The sequence below is a fragment of the Scyliorhinus torazame genome, chromosome 14 (assembly GCF_047496885.1).
Source record: "Scyliorhinus torazame isolate Kashiwa2021f chromosome 14, sScyTor2.1, whole genome shotgun sequence".
Lineage (NCBI taxonomy): Eukaryota > Metazoa > Chordata > Chondrichthyes > Carcharhiniformes > Scyliorhinidae > Scyliorhinus > Scyliorhinus torazame.
The window spans coordinates 60,914,178-60,931,314 of NC_092720.1; the positions used below are offsets into that span (position 1 = coordinate 60,914,178).

The 17,137-nt window shown below is 48.2% G+C and overlaps 1 protein-coding gene across 3 annotated transcripts in view; it reads left to right on the plus strand.

Annotated features, from left to right (window-relative positions):
- Positions 1-17,137, plus strand: part of ecel1 (endothelin converting enzyme-like 1) — a 218,075-nt gene that overhangs the window by 127,307 nt on the left and 73,631 nt on the right. For 2 of the 3 annotated variants that reach the window (XM_072474279.1, XM_072474277.1), the window contains exons 6-9: positions 2,780-3,002; positions 3,086-3,211; positions 4,219-4,293; positions 16,707-16,810. In XM_072474279.1, coding sequence (XP_072330380.1) covers positions 2,780-3,002; positions 3,086-3,211; positions 4,219-4,293; positions 16,707-16,810 — 528 coding nt within the window. The remainder of the gene's footprint in view (positions 1-2,779; positions 3,003-3,085; positions 3,212-4,218; positions 4,294-16,706; positions 16,811-17,137) is intronic. The other variant, XM_072474278.1, reaches the window with a different exon arrangement.

The window sequence follows — 17,137 nt, forward strand, 5'->3', positions numbered from 1 at the left end:
CAGGGCTGTGCCTGAAGTGTTTGGTAGGATAGTCAGGTAGCAGCTGTAGTTGCCCCTGTTATGGGTATCCACAATATTTAAAGATGGTTTGAAGGCCTCACGGACAAAAAGCCCCTTACACCCCCACCTCCACCTCTGGCCCAGGGTCGATACCTGACCTTAAATGCTTCAGACCCCACCCCCCACCCCCGACCACGCCCAACCCCTCTGAAGGGTACTCCCCGAGAACTGGGGCAGCAGCTCTGGTGCCCTTGAGCTGCATGGTGGAAAACGGAATGGTTACTCACCACCTCAGTTCCCCTCAGCGGCCATTGCGCCAGCTTCACATTTTTAAGAAGTAGTACTAAACGCGCCGGTGTGATTTCACCCTCGGGAGCCAGTTAATTCCCAGGTGGCCATTCGTTACATTCGACTTCAATGCAATTAATGCAAATTAGGGTTAATGATACGCTCGCCATTTGTGGTGAGATCCGGCGCTCGCCATCGAGAGCGGGCCGGTTAGATCGCAAACTGAATTGTGCATGGCGCAAATCTCAATATTGGCCTTTCCCGCTATTTAACCGGCGCATGCAGCTCCACGCCGGACGCAACACAATGGTTAAATCACACCCATAATCTGTTACTTGAGCAGAAAGGCAAAGTGATTGGCATATTCAGACATGAATATGAAATGATTTAAACATAAAAGTTTTCTCCACATGCTTACTCCCAGGGAGTGACTGAAAAAGGAAAGCTTCAAATTTAAAATTCCAATTGAAAGAGACAGTAAACATAATTACTGGTCATTGCTATTTATTTTACGCTGAATCTCCTCTACTGGAGGCATGGACACCTTACCTGGAGATGGTCCTATGGTGCCAGATATTCTCCCGCACATTGAACAAAAGGTCGTTGGAGACACTGGGGCGGGGTTTTCCAGCCTCCCTGCAGCATGTTTTCCAGTGGCAAAGGCTCACCATTGACCGGCAGCAAAATCTCACCAATGCCTACAGTGTTTTGAATGGCTCGCCCATCCTGCCATGTGTGGGGGGATCGTCTTTAGCAGGACTGGAAAGTCCCACCAGTGGGAAGAACTAGAATATCCCGTATTGGCAGATTGATTCTATAGGATTAACAACTTCAAGCCAAATTGCTCCCCCTAACCAAGAGGCACTACGGTTAATTTCAGTACCCTTACCACCACTCCTATTAACGTCCATTAACTTCACTAGACCTTAACTTGGTGAACCTTCATTGCACTTCCTCACTGGCAAATGTATCTTTCCTTGGGTAAGGAGACCAAAACTGCACACAATACTCCAGGTGCGACCTCACCAAGACTATATAATTGCAGTGTGATGTTTTTATCCCTATACTCAAACCATCTTATAATAAACAAAAGAGAAAATGCTGGAAAATCTCAGCAGGTCTGGCAGCATATATAGGGAGAGAAAGGAGCTAATGTTTCGAGTCCGATGACTCTTTGTCACAGCTTTGAAAAAAAGTCATTGGACTTGAAACGTTAGCTCCTTTCTCTCCCTACAGGTGATGCCAGACCTGCTGAGATTTTCCAGCATTTTCTCTTTCGTTTCAGATTCCAGCATCCACAGTAATTTGCTTTTATCCTCTTATAATAAAGGTCAACATATCATTTCTCTTCTTAGTTGCTTGCTGTACCTGTGTTAACTTTCAGCAACTCATGAGCAAGGACACCCAATTCCATTTGTAGATCAACACTTCTCAGATTCTCACCACTTAAGAAATACTCTGTATTTCTGTCTCTGCTATTAAAATGAATAACCTCACGTTTCTCCATATTTCATTCCATCTGCCAATTATTTTTCCCACTCGCTTAACCGCTCCAAATCCACTTGTAGTGTCTTTGCATCCTCCTCACAACTCTCACTTCTACCTGATTTTGTGTCATCTGCAAACTTGGAAATATTACCTTTAATCCCCACATCCAAATCATTGATAAATTGTCAATAGCTGGGTCTCAAGCACTGATACTTGCGTTACCCCATTAATCACAGCCTGCCAAGCTGAAATGATGATTTATTCCTTCTCCGTTTTCTGTCCATTAATCAGTTCTCAATCCATGCCATATAGTCCCCCTAATTTCATGCACTCTAAATTTGTTTGCTAACCTCTTGTGTGGAGCCCCAATCAAAAACTTTCTGGAAAGCTAAATATATCACATCCACTACTTCCCCCTTATCTATTCTCCTAATTATATCATCAACAAACTTCACCGGGCTTGTTAAACATGATTTCCCTTTTATAAATACATGTTGACTCTGTCCAATCCTACCATTATTTTCTAAGTGTCCTGTTATCACATTCTTTATTATAGATTCCATAATTCACAGGAGGAGCTGGGGAACTGGCAAGATGGATGCCGCACAAAATTTCCTTGTCTCCATTCTTGGCCTTTCCCGGGCCTTAACATTCTCCCCCGAAAATCAAACCTGGGTCTTCCTCATCCGAGTGCCTCAGCTAATTAGTGGATACACTCAAGGGTCCATTGTGGAGCTTGTTTGAACTCTCAGGGGACTCATACCAATCATTAACAACAAACTTAGAAGCTTTCTATATTGGGGAGAAAAATCAAATTTCTTGTTTCCTACTGAAGGTGGTAGAATAGGGACTAAATATCCAGATTTCTCATCTGTGTAGTTAATAGTGCAAACCATATAAAATATCGATAAACAGAAGTAAATATTTCTAATTTAATAGTGTAATTATGAATAGCCCACAGAATATTATTTGATGTGCAGCAATGACGTACTTGATCTTTCAGAATACTGCACAATTACATGATTTGGCGCATTGTCGTTGCTCTGAGCGAACATCTGTCTACACCATTCAGAGATGCAATTCATGAGTTCTCTAAAGAATTAGATGGCACGGAGAAACAGATTGATCTGGGTAAAATGTGCTTAAACCAAGCCAATAAACAATTTGGGATGGCTCTCGGAGCTCTTTTTGTTGAAGAATACTTCACATCTTCCAGCAAAATAAAAGTAAGTTTTTTTCCCATTAAGATTCTGACAGCAGAATAATTTAATACTTTGAATTATCATGCAGATAAGCCATCAGTTTAAAGAACTATGATTATTTTTATTCTGATAAGGTACAACAACTAGTTGAAGACATTAAGCATGCATTTGATCGTCAACTAGATGAATTAGATTGGATGGATGAAAAGACAAAAGAAGCAGCAAGAGCAAAGGTCTGTTGCAATAATCCTACTGAAATATCATTAAGCGGCACTAAATAATATTGGGTTTTAATATCGGATTTTGCATCATGTAATTAGGTTTGACATGAAATGCAGTCTAAAATCAATGATAATACATCAGTCCTCGTCCTCCTCTGTAATTAGATTACAACTGTACATTGTCAGTTTGACTTATTTGCATGTGAAAAAGGAAGAATTTCCATTATACAGTACCTTATCATGTCTCTTAGAAATGTCCCAAAGTGTTTCACATAGATTGAATTACACTGTGCAGCTACCCTTGTTACATGGATAAACTCTGTCTGATCATTTTCAATGTTACACAGGAAAGTTCAGTGCTAATTGTAAACACAATGTAAGTTTGATGAGTTCAGTCTGACCTCCAGCAATGTAAAAAAAAATCCAGATTCGGATACCAAAATGAAGTTAAGGATTTAGTAAGTGGCACAACTTAAAAATGTGGCATAAAGGATATTCTCCATTGCACTGCAAGCCTGCTGCTCAAGGACGCAATGAAACTTGAGCTCTAGCAAATGTTTATACCATAGAGTATGTTTCAGAATAGTACCGTGTGCATTAATACTATTTCAAGTTTTTGCCAGTATGGTTAATAAGATAATCAAAGGGCAGCACGGTGGCACAGTGGGTTAGCCCTGCTGCCTCACGGCACCGAGGTCCCAGGTTCGATCCCGGCTCTGGATCACTGTCTGTGTGGAGTTTGCACATTCTCCCCTTGTTTGCGTTGGTTTCGCCCCCACAATCCAAAGATGTGCAGGCTAGGTGGATTGGCCACGCTAAATTGGCCCTTAATTGGAAACAATGAATTTGGTACTCTAAAAAAAATTTTTTAATAAGATAATCAGCCGTTCACAGGATGCTTCATTAACCAAATCATGTGATTTTAACAGTTGTAGTATTGGGATTTATTTCCCTGCATGTCATAGGAAAATTGCAATGTTTCTGAATATTATATTCTAATGCACTTTTATTGTTTGCAGCTTCAGTATATGATGGTCATGATTGGCTATCCAGACTTTTTATTAATTACCAATGCTGTTGATAATGAATATGGTGTAAGTATTGAAAATTTCTGCTTCCAAGTGTTTCCAAGATAAATGACTATTATTAGCACCCTATATATTCTATCTGATTTGATTCATGTTGGCAGATTACCATATGAGACGAGTTTGGAGGTGGTTGAAAAGTTGATGATTAACAATCAATGGTGCAATATTAATGCTGTGAAGAATGTCTAACAATATCCTCTTTATATCCACTAGAGGATTATTCAATATTTGACCACAGTGGTGTGTACATTGATAATTAAAAGATAAACATGTACTTCTTTTTGTAGTTGTTAGATTTATTTTGTTACCAGGAAATAAAAATGAATAATAATTAGATGATACAATGTGGGCATACTTCATGTTGGGAGCCCAAATTAACATTTGAAAATTGCTACAGGGAGACTGGGAGTGCTGGAAGTTGTCAGATGCACTGATGGGTGGAGGAATTTTTTCCTCTTCCCCCCCCCAAAATGTAAACAAAATAAAACTAACAACTACAAAATTGAGCTGCCTTGCTAATGTATATTGCCCTGTGCCTAACAGGCATTAATAATGCAAGGCTAGCATCATGATGCTTGTAGATGTGATGGGGCAGAATTTACCGGCTGCTCATGCCAGCAGGATATTCCTGTCCCACCGACGGCGCATGTGTTTCACAGCGACGAGGAGTGCTGTCAACGGGACATCCGGTTGACAAAGGCAGGATCAGAAAATCCCACTGGTGGGCTCACTCCGCCGCCGAAAAACACGTGGTGGGTTGGTCAGTAAATCCTGCCGTTGTACAGGAAATTCTGTCCACAGCTTGTCCAAGCAGCAATAATAGGATCATGACCTATTCAGAATCATAGGAAAATACAGAAGCAGTAAATTCCCTTTGATAACATCAAGTTCGAGCAAATTTCTGGAATCCATAATTTAAGATAGAAAGATTAAGCGTACACAAATGGCTCAACCAAGAAGAGCAGCATAGATTTATTAAATACTTTTGATAAATTTAATAGACATTTTAAACAAACGTTGAAGAAAATTGACAAAGGCAATGAAGCAGTCAACATGGTACATATGGATTTTTAGAAGACATTGAATAAGATATCTAGAAAGAAGCTTTTAAGGTAAATTCAGACAATGTGCAAAATCTGTTTCAAAGAACTGACACAGGCACAATGGATCAAATGACCTCTTTCTATGTTCTATCAATTCCAAGGTTTTATGATCTTAAATAAGAGGAAAGGTGGTGATATGGGTAGAAAGTTGGCTTATAGAGGGGAAGCAAAGACTGAGGAATGAGTTGTGAGAGCAGTAGAAATGGGAACATAGTGGGAGCAGCAGCAATGAGAACAGAGAGAGAGCAGCAGCAATGGGAACACAGTGAGAGCAGGAGCAATGGGAACACAGAGAGAGTGGCAGCAATGGGAACACAGTGAGGGCAGCAGCAATGGGAACACAGTGAGAGTAGCAGCAATGGGAACACAGTGGGAGCAGCAGCAATGGGAACACGGTGAAAGCAGCAGCAAGAGAACACAGTGAGAGCAGCAGCAAGGGAACACAGAGAGAGCAGCAGCAATGGGAACACAGTGGGAGCAGCAATGAGAACACAGAGAGAGCAGCAGAAAGGGAACACAGAGAGAGCAGCAATGGGAACACGGTGAGAGCAGCAATGGGAACACACAGAGAGCAGCAGCAATGGGAACACAGTGAGAGCAGCAGCAAGGGGAACACAGTGAGAGCAGCAGCAATGGGAACACAGAGAGAGCAGCAATGGGAACATAGTGAGAGCAGCAGCAATGGGAACACGGTGAAAGCAGCAGCAAGAGAACTCAGTGAGAGCAGCAGCAATGGGAACACAGTGAGAGCAGCAATGGGAACACAGTGGTAGCAGCAGCAAGGGAACAGTGAGAGCAGAAGCATTGGGAACACAGAGACCAGCAGCAATGGGAACATAGAGCAGCAATGGGAACACAGTGGGAGCAGCAATGGGAACAGAGAGAGAGCAGCAGCAATGGGAACTCAGAGAGAGCAGCAATGGGAACACGGTGAGAGCAGCAATGGGAACACACAGAGAGCAGCAGCAAGGGGAACACAGTGAGAGCAGCAGCAATGGGAACACAGTGAGAACAGCAGCAATGGGAACACAGTGAGAGCAGCAGCAATGGGAACACAGAGAGAGCAGCAGCAATGGAAACGCAGAGAGAGCAGTAACAATGGGAACACAGAGAGAGCAGTAGCAATGGGAACACAGTGGGAGCAGCAATGAGAACACAGAGAGAGCAGCAGCAAGGGAACACAGTGTGAGCAGCAATGGGAACACGGTGAGAGCAGCAATGGGAACACACAGAGAGCAGCAGCAATGGAAACGCAGAGAGAGCAGCAGCAATGGGAACACAGAGCGAGCAGCAGCAATGAGAACACAGTGAGAGCAGCAGCAAGGGAACACAGTGAGAGCAGCAGCAATGGGAACACAGTGAGAGCAGCAGCAATGGGAACACAGAGAGAGCAGCAGCAATGGGAACACAGTGAGAGCAGCAGCAATGGGAACACAGTGAGAGCAGCAATGGGAACACAGAGAGCAGCAGCAATGGGAACACGGTGTGAGCAGCAGCAATGGGAACACAGTGAGAGCAGCAGCAATGGGAACACACAGAGAACAGCAGCAATGGGAACACAGTGAGAACAGCAATGGGAACTCAGAGGAGAAGCAGCAAGGGAACACAGTCGGTGCAGCAATGGGACACTGTGAGAGCAGCAGCAATGGGAACAGAGAGAGAGAGCAACAGCAATGAGAACACAGTGAGAGCAGCAGCAATGGGAACACAGGGAGAGCAGGAGCAATGGGAACACAGAGAGAGTGGCAGCAATGGGAACACAGTGAGGGCAGCAGCAATGGGAACACAGTGAGAGTAGCAGCAATGGGAACACAGTGGGAGCAGCAATGGGAACACCGTGAGAGCAGCAGCAATGGGAACACGGTGAAAGCAGCAGCAAGAGAACACAGTGAGAGCAGCAGCAAGGGAACACAGTGAGAGCAGAAGCATTGGGAACACAGAGACCAGCAGCAATGGGAACACAGTGAGAGCAGCAATCGGAACACAGTGGGAGCAGCAATGGGTACACAGAGAGAGCAGCAGCAATGGGAACACAGAGAGAGCAGCAATGGAAACACACAGAGAGCAGCAGCAAGGGGAACACAGTGAGAGCAGCAGCAATGGGAACACAGAGAGAGCAGCAATGGGAACACAGTGAGAGCAGCAGCAATGGGAACACAGTGTGAGCAGCAGCAATGGGAACACAGTGAGAACAGCAGCAATGGAACACAGTGAGAGCAGCAGCAATGGGAACACACACAGAGCAGCAGCAATGGGAACAGAGTGAGAACAGCAATGGAAACGCAGAGAGAGCAGCAGCAATGGGAACACAGAGAGAGCAGCAGCAATGGGAACACAGTGGGAGCAGCAATGAGAACACAGAGAGAGCAGCAGCAAGGGAACACAGTGAGAGCAGCAATGGGAACACGGTGAGAGCAGCAATGGGAACACACAGAGAGCAGCAGCAAGGGGAACACAGTGAGAGCAGCAGCAATGGGAACACAGAGGGAGCAGCAGCAATGGGAACACAGAGAGAGCATCAGCAATGGGAACACACAGAGAGCAGCAGCAATGGGAACACAGTGAAAACAGCAATGTAAACGCAGAGAGAGCAGCAGCAATGGGAACACAGAGAGAGCAGCAGCAATGGGAACACAGTGGGAGCAGCAATGAGAACACAGAGAGAGCAGCAGAAAGGGCAGCACGGTAGCATAGTGGATAGCACAATTGCTTCACAGCTCCATGGTCCCAGGTTCGATTCCTGGCTTGGGTCACTGTCTGTGCGGAGTCTGCACGTCCTCCCCGTGTGTGCGTGGGTTTCCTCCGGGTGCTCCGGTTTCCTCCCACAGTCCAAAGATGTGCAGGTTAGGTGGATTGGCCATGTTAAATTGTCCTTAGTGTCCAAAATTGCCCTTAGTGTTGGGTGTGGTTACTGGGTTAAGGGGTTATGGGGACAGGGTGGAGGTGTGGGCCTCGGTAGGGTGCTCTTTCCAAGAGCCGGTGCAGACTCGATGGGCCGAATGGCCTTCTGCACTGTAAATTCTATGAAAAGGTAACACAGAGAGAGCAGCAACGGGAACACGGTGAGAGCAGCAATGGGAACACACAGAGAGCAGCAGCAATGGGAACACAGTGAGAGTAGCAGCAAGGTGAACACAGTGAGAGCAGCAGCAATGGGAACACAGAGAGAGCAGCAATGGGAACACAGTGAGAGCAGCAGCAATGGGAACACAGTGAAAGCAGCAGCAAGAGAACACAGTGAGAGCAGCAGCAATGGGAACACAGTGAGAGCAGCAGCAATGGGAACACAGAGGGAGCAGCAGCAATGGGAACACAGAGAGAGCATCAGCAATGGGAACACACAGAGAGCAGCAGCAATGGGAACACAGTGAGAACAGCAATGGAAACGCAGAGAGAGCAGCAGCAATGGGAACACAGAGAGAGCAGCAGCAATGGGAACACAGTGGGAGCAGCAATGAGAACACAGAGAGAGCAGCAGAAAGGGAACACAGAGAGAGCAGCAATGGGAACACGGTGAGAGCAGCAATGGGAACACACAGAGAGCAGCAGCAACGGGAACACAGTGAGAGCAGCAGCAAGGGGAACACAGTGAGAGCAGCAGCAATGGGAACACAGAGAGAGCAGCAATGGGAACATAGTGAGAGCAGCAGCAATGGGAACACGGTGAAAGCAGCAGCAAGAGAACACAGTGAGAGCAGCAGCAATGGGAACACAGTGAGAGCAGCAATGGGAACACAGTGGTAGCAGCAGCAAGGGAACAGTGAGAGCAGAAGCATTGGGAACACAGAGACCAGCAGCAATGGGAACATAGAGCAGCAATGGGAACACAGTGGGAGCAGCAATGGGAACAGAGAGAGAGCAGCAGCAATGGGAACTCAGAGAGAGCAGCAATGGGAACACGGTGAGAGCAGCAATGGGAACACACAGAGAGCAGCAGCAAGGGGAACACAGTGAGAGCAGCAGCAATGGGAACACAGTGAGAACAGCAGCAATGGGAACACAGTGAGAGCAGCAGCAATGGGAACACAGAGAGAGCAGCAGCAATGGGAACACAGTGAGAGCAGCAATGGAAACGCAGAGAGAGCAGTAACAATGGGAACACAGAGAGAGCAGTAGCAATGGGAACACAGTGGGAGCAGCAATGAGAACACAGAGAGAGCAGCAGCAAGGGAACACAGTGTGAGCAGCAATGGGAACACGGTGAGAGCAGCAATGGGAACACACAGAGAGCAGCAGCAATGGAAACGCAGAGAGAGCAGCAGCAATGGGAACACAGAGCGAGCAGCAGCAATGGGAACACAGTGAGAGCAGCAGCAAGGGAACACAGTGAGAGCAGCAGCAATGGGAACACAGTGAGAGCAGCAGCAAGGGAACACAGTCGGTGCAGCAATGGGACACCGTGAGAGCAGCAGCAATGGGAACAGAGAGAGAGAGCAACAGCAATGAGAACACAGTGAGAGCAGCAGCAATGGGAACACAGGGAGATCGGCAATGGGAACACGGAGAGAGCAGCAGCAATGGGAACACAGGGAGATCGGCAATGGGAACACAGAGAGAGCATCAGCAATGGGAACACAGTGAGAGCAGCAATGAGAACACAGAGAGAGCAGCAGCAAGGGAACATAGTGAGAGCAGCAATGGGAACACGGTGAGAGCAGCAATGGAACACACAGAGAGCAGCAGCAAGGGGAACACAGAGAGAACATCAGCAATGGGAACACAGTGAGAGGAGCAGCAATGGGAACACAGAGAGAGCAGCAGCAATGGGAACACAGTGAGAGCAGCAATGGAAACGCAGAGAGAGCAGCAGCAATGGGAACACAGTGAGAGCAGCAGCAATGGGAACACAGTGAGAGCAGCAGGAAGGGGAACACAGTGAGAGCAGCAGCAATGGGAACACAGAGAGAGCAGCAATGGGAACACAGTGAGAGCAGCAGCAATGGGAACACGGTGAAAGCAGCAGCAAGAGAACACAGTGAGAGCAGCAGCAATGGGAACACAGTGAGAGCAGCAGCAATGGGAACACAGAGGGAGCAGCAGCAATGGGAACACAGAGAGAGCATCAGCAATGGGAACACACAGAGAGCAGCAGCAATGGGAACACAGTGAGAACAGCAATGGAAACGCAGAGAGAGCAGCAGCAATGGGAACACAGAGAGAGCAGCAGAAAGGGAACACAGAGAGAGCAGCAATGGGAACACGGTGAGAGCAGCAATGGGAACACACAGACAGCAGCAGCAACGGGAACACAGTGAGAGCAGCAGCAAGGGGAACACAGTGAGAGCAGCAGCAATGGGAACACAGAGAGAGCAGCAATGGGAACATAGTGAGAGCAGCAGCAATGGGAACACGGTGAAAGCAGCAGCAAGAGAACACAGTGAGAGCAGCAGCAATGGGAACACAGTGAGAGCAGCAATGGGAACACAGTGGTAGCAGCAGCAAGGGAACAGTGAGAGCAGAAGCATTGAGAACACAGAGACCAGCAGCAATGGGAACATAGAGCAGCAATGGGAACACAGTGGGAGCAGCAATGGGAACAGAGAGAGAGCAGCAGCAATGGGAACTCAGAGAGAGCAGCAATGGGAACACGGTGAGAGCAGCAATGGGAACACACAGAGAGCAGCAGCAAGGGGAACACAGTGAGAGCAGCAGCAATGGGAACACAGTGAGAACAGCAGCAATGGGAACACAGTGAGAGCAGCAGCAATGGGAACACAGAGAGAGCAGCAGCAATGGGAACACAGTGAGAGCAGCAATGGAAACGCAGAGAGAGCAGCAGCAATGGGAACACAGTGAGAGCAGCAGCAATGGGAACACAGTGAGAGCAGCAATGGAAACGCAGAGAGAGCAGTAACAATGGGAACACAGAGAGAGCAGTAGCAATGGGAACACAGTGGGAGCAGCAATGAGAACACAGAGAGAGCAGCAGCAAGGGAACACAGTGTGAGCAGCAATGGGAACACGGTGAGAGCAGCAATGGGAACACACAGAAAGCAGCAGCAATGGAAACGCAGAGAGAGCAGCAGAAATGGGAACACAGAGCGAGCAGCAGCAATGGGAACACAGTGAGAGCAGCAGCAAGGGAACACAGTGAGAGCAGCAGCAATGGGAACACAGTGAGAGCAGCAGCAATGGGAACACAGAGAGAGCAGCAGCAATGGGAACACAGTGAGAGCAGCAGAAATGGGAACACAGTGAGAGCAGCAATGGGAACACAGAGAGCAGCAGCAATGGGAACACAGTGAGAGCAGCAGCAATGGGAACACACAGAGAACAGCAGCAATGGGAACACAGTGAGAACAGCAATGGGAACTCAGAGGAGCAGCAGCAAGGGAACACAGTCGGTGCAGCAATGGGACACCGTGAGAGCAGCAGCAATGGGAACAGAGAGAGAGAGCAACAGCAATGAGAACACAGTGAGAGCAGCAGCAATGGGAACACAGGGAGATCGGCAATGGGAACACGGAGAGAGCAGCAGCAATGGGAACACGGGGAGATCGGCAATGGGAACACAGAGAGAGCATCAGCAATGGGAACACAGTGAGAGCAGCAATGAGAACACAGAGAGAGCAGCAGCAAGGGAACATAGTGAGAGCAGCAATGGGAACACGGTGAGAGCAGCAATGGAACACACAGAGAGCAGCAGCAAGGGGAACACAGAGAGAACATCAGCAATGGGAACACAGTGAGAGGAGCAGCAATGGGAACACAGAGAGAGCAGCAGCAATGGGAACACAGTGAGAGCAGCAATGGAAACGCAGAGAGAGCAGCAGCAATGGGAACACAGTGAGAGCAGCAGCAATGGGAACACAGTGAGAGCAGCAATGGAAACGCAGAGAGAGCAGCAGCAGTGGGAACACAGAGCGAGCTGTAGCAATGGGAACACAGTGGGAGCAGCAATGAGAACACAGAGAGAGCAGCAGCAAGGGAACACAGTGAGAGCAGCAATGGGAACACGGTGAGAGCAGCAATGGGAACACACAGAGAGCAGCAGCAAGGGGAACACAGTGAGAGCAGCAGCAATGGGAACACAGAGAGAGCAGCAGCAATGGGAACACAGTGAGAGCAGCAATGGAAACGCAGAGAGAGCAGCAGCAATGGGAACACAGTGAGAGCAGCAGCAATGGGAACACAGTGAGAGCAGCAATGGAAATGCAGAGAGAGCAGCAGCAATGGGAACACAGAGAGAGCAGTAGCAATAGGAACACAGTGGGAGCAGCAATAAGAACACAGAGAGAGCAGCAGCAAGGGAACACAGTGAGAGCAGCAATGGGAACACGGTGAGAGCAGCAATGGGAACACACAGAGAGCAGCAGCAATGGGAACACACAGAGAGCAGCAGCAATGGGAACACAGTGAGAGCAGCAATGGAAACGCAGAGAGAGCAGCAGCAATGGGAACACAGTGAGAACAGCAGCAATGGGAACACAGTGAGAGCAGCAATGGAAATGCAGAGAGAGCAGCAGCAATGGGAACACAGAGAGAGCAGTAGCAATAGGAACACAGTGGGAGCAGCAATAAGAACACAGAGAGAGCAGCAGCAAGGGAACACAGTGAGAGCAGCAATGGGAACACGGTGAGAGCAGCAATGGGAACACACAGAGAGCAGCAGCAAGGGGAACACAGTGAGAGCAGCAGCAATGGGAACACAGAGAGAGCAGAAATGGGAACACAGTGAGAGCAGCAGCAATGGGAACACAGAGAGAGCAGCAGCAAGGGAACACAGAGAGAGCCGCAACAATGAGAACACAGTGAGAGCAGCAATAATACAAAGAACAAAGAAAAGTACAACACAGGAACAGGCCCTTTGGCCCTCCAAGCCCGTTCTGACGATGCTGCCCGTCTAAACTAAAATCTTCTACACTTCCTGGGTCCGTATCCCTCCATTCCCATCCTATTCATGTATTTGTAAAGATGCCCCTTAAATGTCACTATCGGCCCTGCTTCCACCACCTCCTCCGGCAGCGAGTTCCAGGCACCCACTACCCTCTGTGTACAAAACGTGCCTCGTACATCTCCTCTAAACCTTGCCCCTTGCACCTTAAACCTATGCCCCCTAGTAATTGACCCCTCTACCCTGGGGAAAAGCCTCTGACTATCCACTCTGTCTATGCCCCACATAATGGGAACACAGTGAGAGCAGCAGCAATGGTTACACAGTAAGAGCGGCAGCAACGGGCAGCACGGTAACATTGTGCATAGCACAATTGCTTCACAGCTCCAGGGTCGCAGGTTCGATTCTGGCTTGGGTCACTGTCTGTGCGGAGTTTGCACATCCTCCCCGTGTGTGCGTGGGTTTCCTACGGGTGCTCCGATTTCCTCCCACAGTCCAAAGATGTGCAGGTTAGGTGGATTGGCCATGATAAATTGCCCTTAGTGTCCAAAATTGCCCTTAGTGTTGGGTGGGGTTACTGGGTTATGGGGATAGGGTGGAGGTGTTGACCGTGGGTAGGGTGCTCTTTCCAAGAGCCGGTGCAGACTCGATGGGCCAAATGGCCTCCTTCTGCACTGTAAATTCTATGATAATCTATGAATGAGAACACAGTGAGAGCAGCAATAATGGGAACACAGTGAGAGCAGCAATGGGAACACCAAGAGAGCAGCAATGGGAACACACAGAGAGCAGCAGCAATGGAAACGCAGAGAGAGCAGCAGCAATGGGAACACAGAGAGAGCAGAAGCAATAGGGACATAGTGAGAGCAGCAGCAACGGAACACAGTGAAAGCAGCAGCAACGGAACACAGTGAGAGCAGCAGCAACGGAACACAGTGAGAGCAGCAGCAATGGGAACACAGTGAGAGCAGCAGCAATGGGAACACAGTGAGAGCAGCAATGGGAACACAGAGAGAGCAGCAGCAATGTGAACACGGTGTGAGCAGCAGCAATGGGAACACAGTGAGAGCAGCAGCAATGGGAACACAGTGAGAACAGCAGCAATGGGAACACAGTGAGAACAGCAATGGGAACTCAGAGGGAGCAGCAGCAAGGGAACACAGTCGGTGCAGCAATGGGACACAGTGAGAGCAGCAGCAATGGGAACAGCGAGAGAGAAACAGCAATGAGAACACAGAGAGCAGCAATGGGAACACAGGGAGATCGGCAATGGGAACACAGTGAGAGCAGCAATGGGAACACAGAGAGAGAATCAGCAATGGGAACACAGTGAGAGCAGCAGCAATGGGAACACAGTGGGAGCAGCAATGGGAACACAGTGAAAGCCGCAGCAATGGGAACACCGTGAGAGCAGCAGCAATGGGAACACAGAGAGAGCAGCAATGGGAACACAGAGAGAGCAGCAGCAATGGGAACACACACAACAGCAGCAATGGGAACACGGTGAGGGCAGCAGCAATGGGAACACAGTAGGAGCATCAGCAATGGGAACACAAAGAGAGCAGCAGCAATGGGAACACACACAGCAGCAGCAATGGGAACACGGTGAGGGCAGCAGCAATGGGAACACAGTGGGTGCATCAGCAATGGGGACACAGAGAGAGCAGCAGCAATGGGAACACAGTGAGAGCAGCAATGGGAACACAGTGAGAGCAGCAACAATGGGAACACAGTGAGTGCAGCAGCAGTGGGAACACAGGGAGAGCAGCAGCAATGGGAACACAGTGAGAGCAGCAATGGGAACACGGTGAGAGCAGCAATGGGAACACACAGAGAGCAGCAGCAAGAGGAACACAGTGAGAGCAGCAGCAATGGGAACACAGAGGGAGCAGCAGCAATGGGAACACAGAGAGAACATCAGCAATGGGAACACAGTGTGAGCAGCAGCAATGGGAACACAGTGAGAACAGCAGCAATGGAACACAGTGAGAGGAGCAGCAATGGGAACACAGAGAGAGCAGCAGCAATGGGAACACACACAGCAGCACCAATGGGAACACGGTGAGGGCAGCAGCAATGGGAACACAGTGGGAGCATCAGCAATGGGAACACAAAGAGAGCAGCAGCAATGGGAACACAGTGAGAGCAGCAATGGGAACACAGAGAGAGCAGCAGCAATGGGAACACAGTGAGAGCAGCAATGGGAACACCGTGAGAGCAGCAGCAATGGGAACACAGTGAGAGCAGCAGCAATGGGAACACACACAGCAGCAGCAATGGGAACACGGTGAGGGCAGCAGCAATGGGAACACAGTGGGTGCATCAGCAATGGGAACACTGAGAGAGCAGCAGCAATGGGAACACAGTGAGTGCAGCAATGGGAACACAGTGAGAGCAGCAACAATGGGAACACAGTGAGTGCAGCAGCAATGGGAACACAGTGGGAGCAGCAGTGGGAACACAGAGAGAGCAGCAGCAATGGGAACACAGAGAGAGCAGCATCAATGGGAACACAGTGAGAGCAGCGGCAAGGAAACACAGTGAGAGCAGCAGCAATGGGAACACAGAGAGAGCAGCAGCATTGGGAACACAGTGAGTGCAGCAGCATTGGGAACACAGTGAGTGCAGCAGCAATGGGAACACTGTGAGAGCAGCAGTGGAAAGGAATATGGGCATTGTCCATGATTCCGGACTTGTCTGCATGTGGTTCGAGCAGCTACTATTGAAGGCAATTGTAATTGTTGACCTTTCGTGCAAGGAGAGGGGGGCTTGTGGCTAGGGGGGTGTGAGTGGAGTAGAAAAATAGAGAAGTCATGCTACAACTGCTCGAGACAAATGTGAGACTGCAACTGGAGCACTCTGTCTAGTTTGGTGTCCTTATTTAAGGAGGGATGTACTGCCTTGGAAACAGTTCAGAGAAGGTTCACTAGTCTGACTCCTGAGTTGAAGGGAATGGCCAATAAGAAAAGATTGGGCCGCTACTCATTGGACTTTAGAAGAATGAGGGATGATCTTATCGACACATGTGAGATTCTGAGTGGGTTTGGCAGGGTAGATGCTGAGTTGTTTCCCCAATGGGGGAATATAAAATTAGGGGTCACAGTTTAAAAATGTTGGATCCCCAATTTATGAAGTAGATGAGGAGGAGTTTATACTTTAAGTGGGTCGTTTGGTTGGAATTCTGTACCCCAGACAGCAGTGGAGCCTGGCTCATTGAACATATTCAGGCTGAGTTCGACAAATATTTGTTCGACAAGGTAGTCAAGGGCAAGGGGTATGGGGTTCAGGCCGGAAAGTGGAGTTCAGGCCACGGTCACATTAGACATGATCGAATTGAATGACAGAGCAGGTTTTGTCAGCCAAATGGCCCAGTGTTGTTCCTCTTTCTTATATTCTTATTGCGAAATTACCGTTTGAGAACAAAATATTGCTTTTCAGCCTTTATGCAGCTACAGTTCTTAAAATTTCCTCTCCTGTTTCAGTTCGAAGTGAATGAGAGCACATATTTTAAAAATGTGCTTAACAGCATAATGTACAATATCAAGCTCTCAGTAAAGAAAATACGGCAACAAGTGGACAAGACTGCGTGAGTATTTTTCTCTTTCACTTTCTGAAACAAACCCAACTTGGTGAAAACCGTAATATCAGTCTTGTGGTGTTACATAACATAAGAACTAGGAGCAGGAGTAGGCCATCTGGCCCCTCGAGCCTGCTCCACCATTCAATGAGATCATGGCTGATCTTTTGTGGACTCAGCTCCACTTTCCGGCCCGAACACCATAACCCTTAATCCCTTTATTCTTCAAAAAACTATCTATCTTTATCTTAAAAACATTTAATGAAGGAGCCTCTACTGCTTCACTGGGCAAGGAATTCCATAGATTCACAACCCTTTGAGTGAAGAAGTTCCACC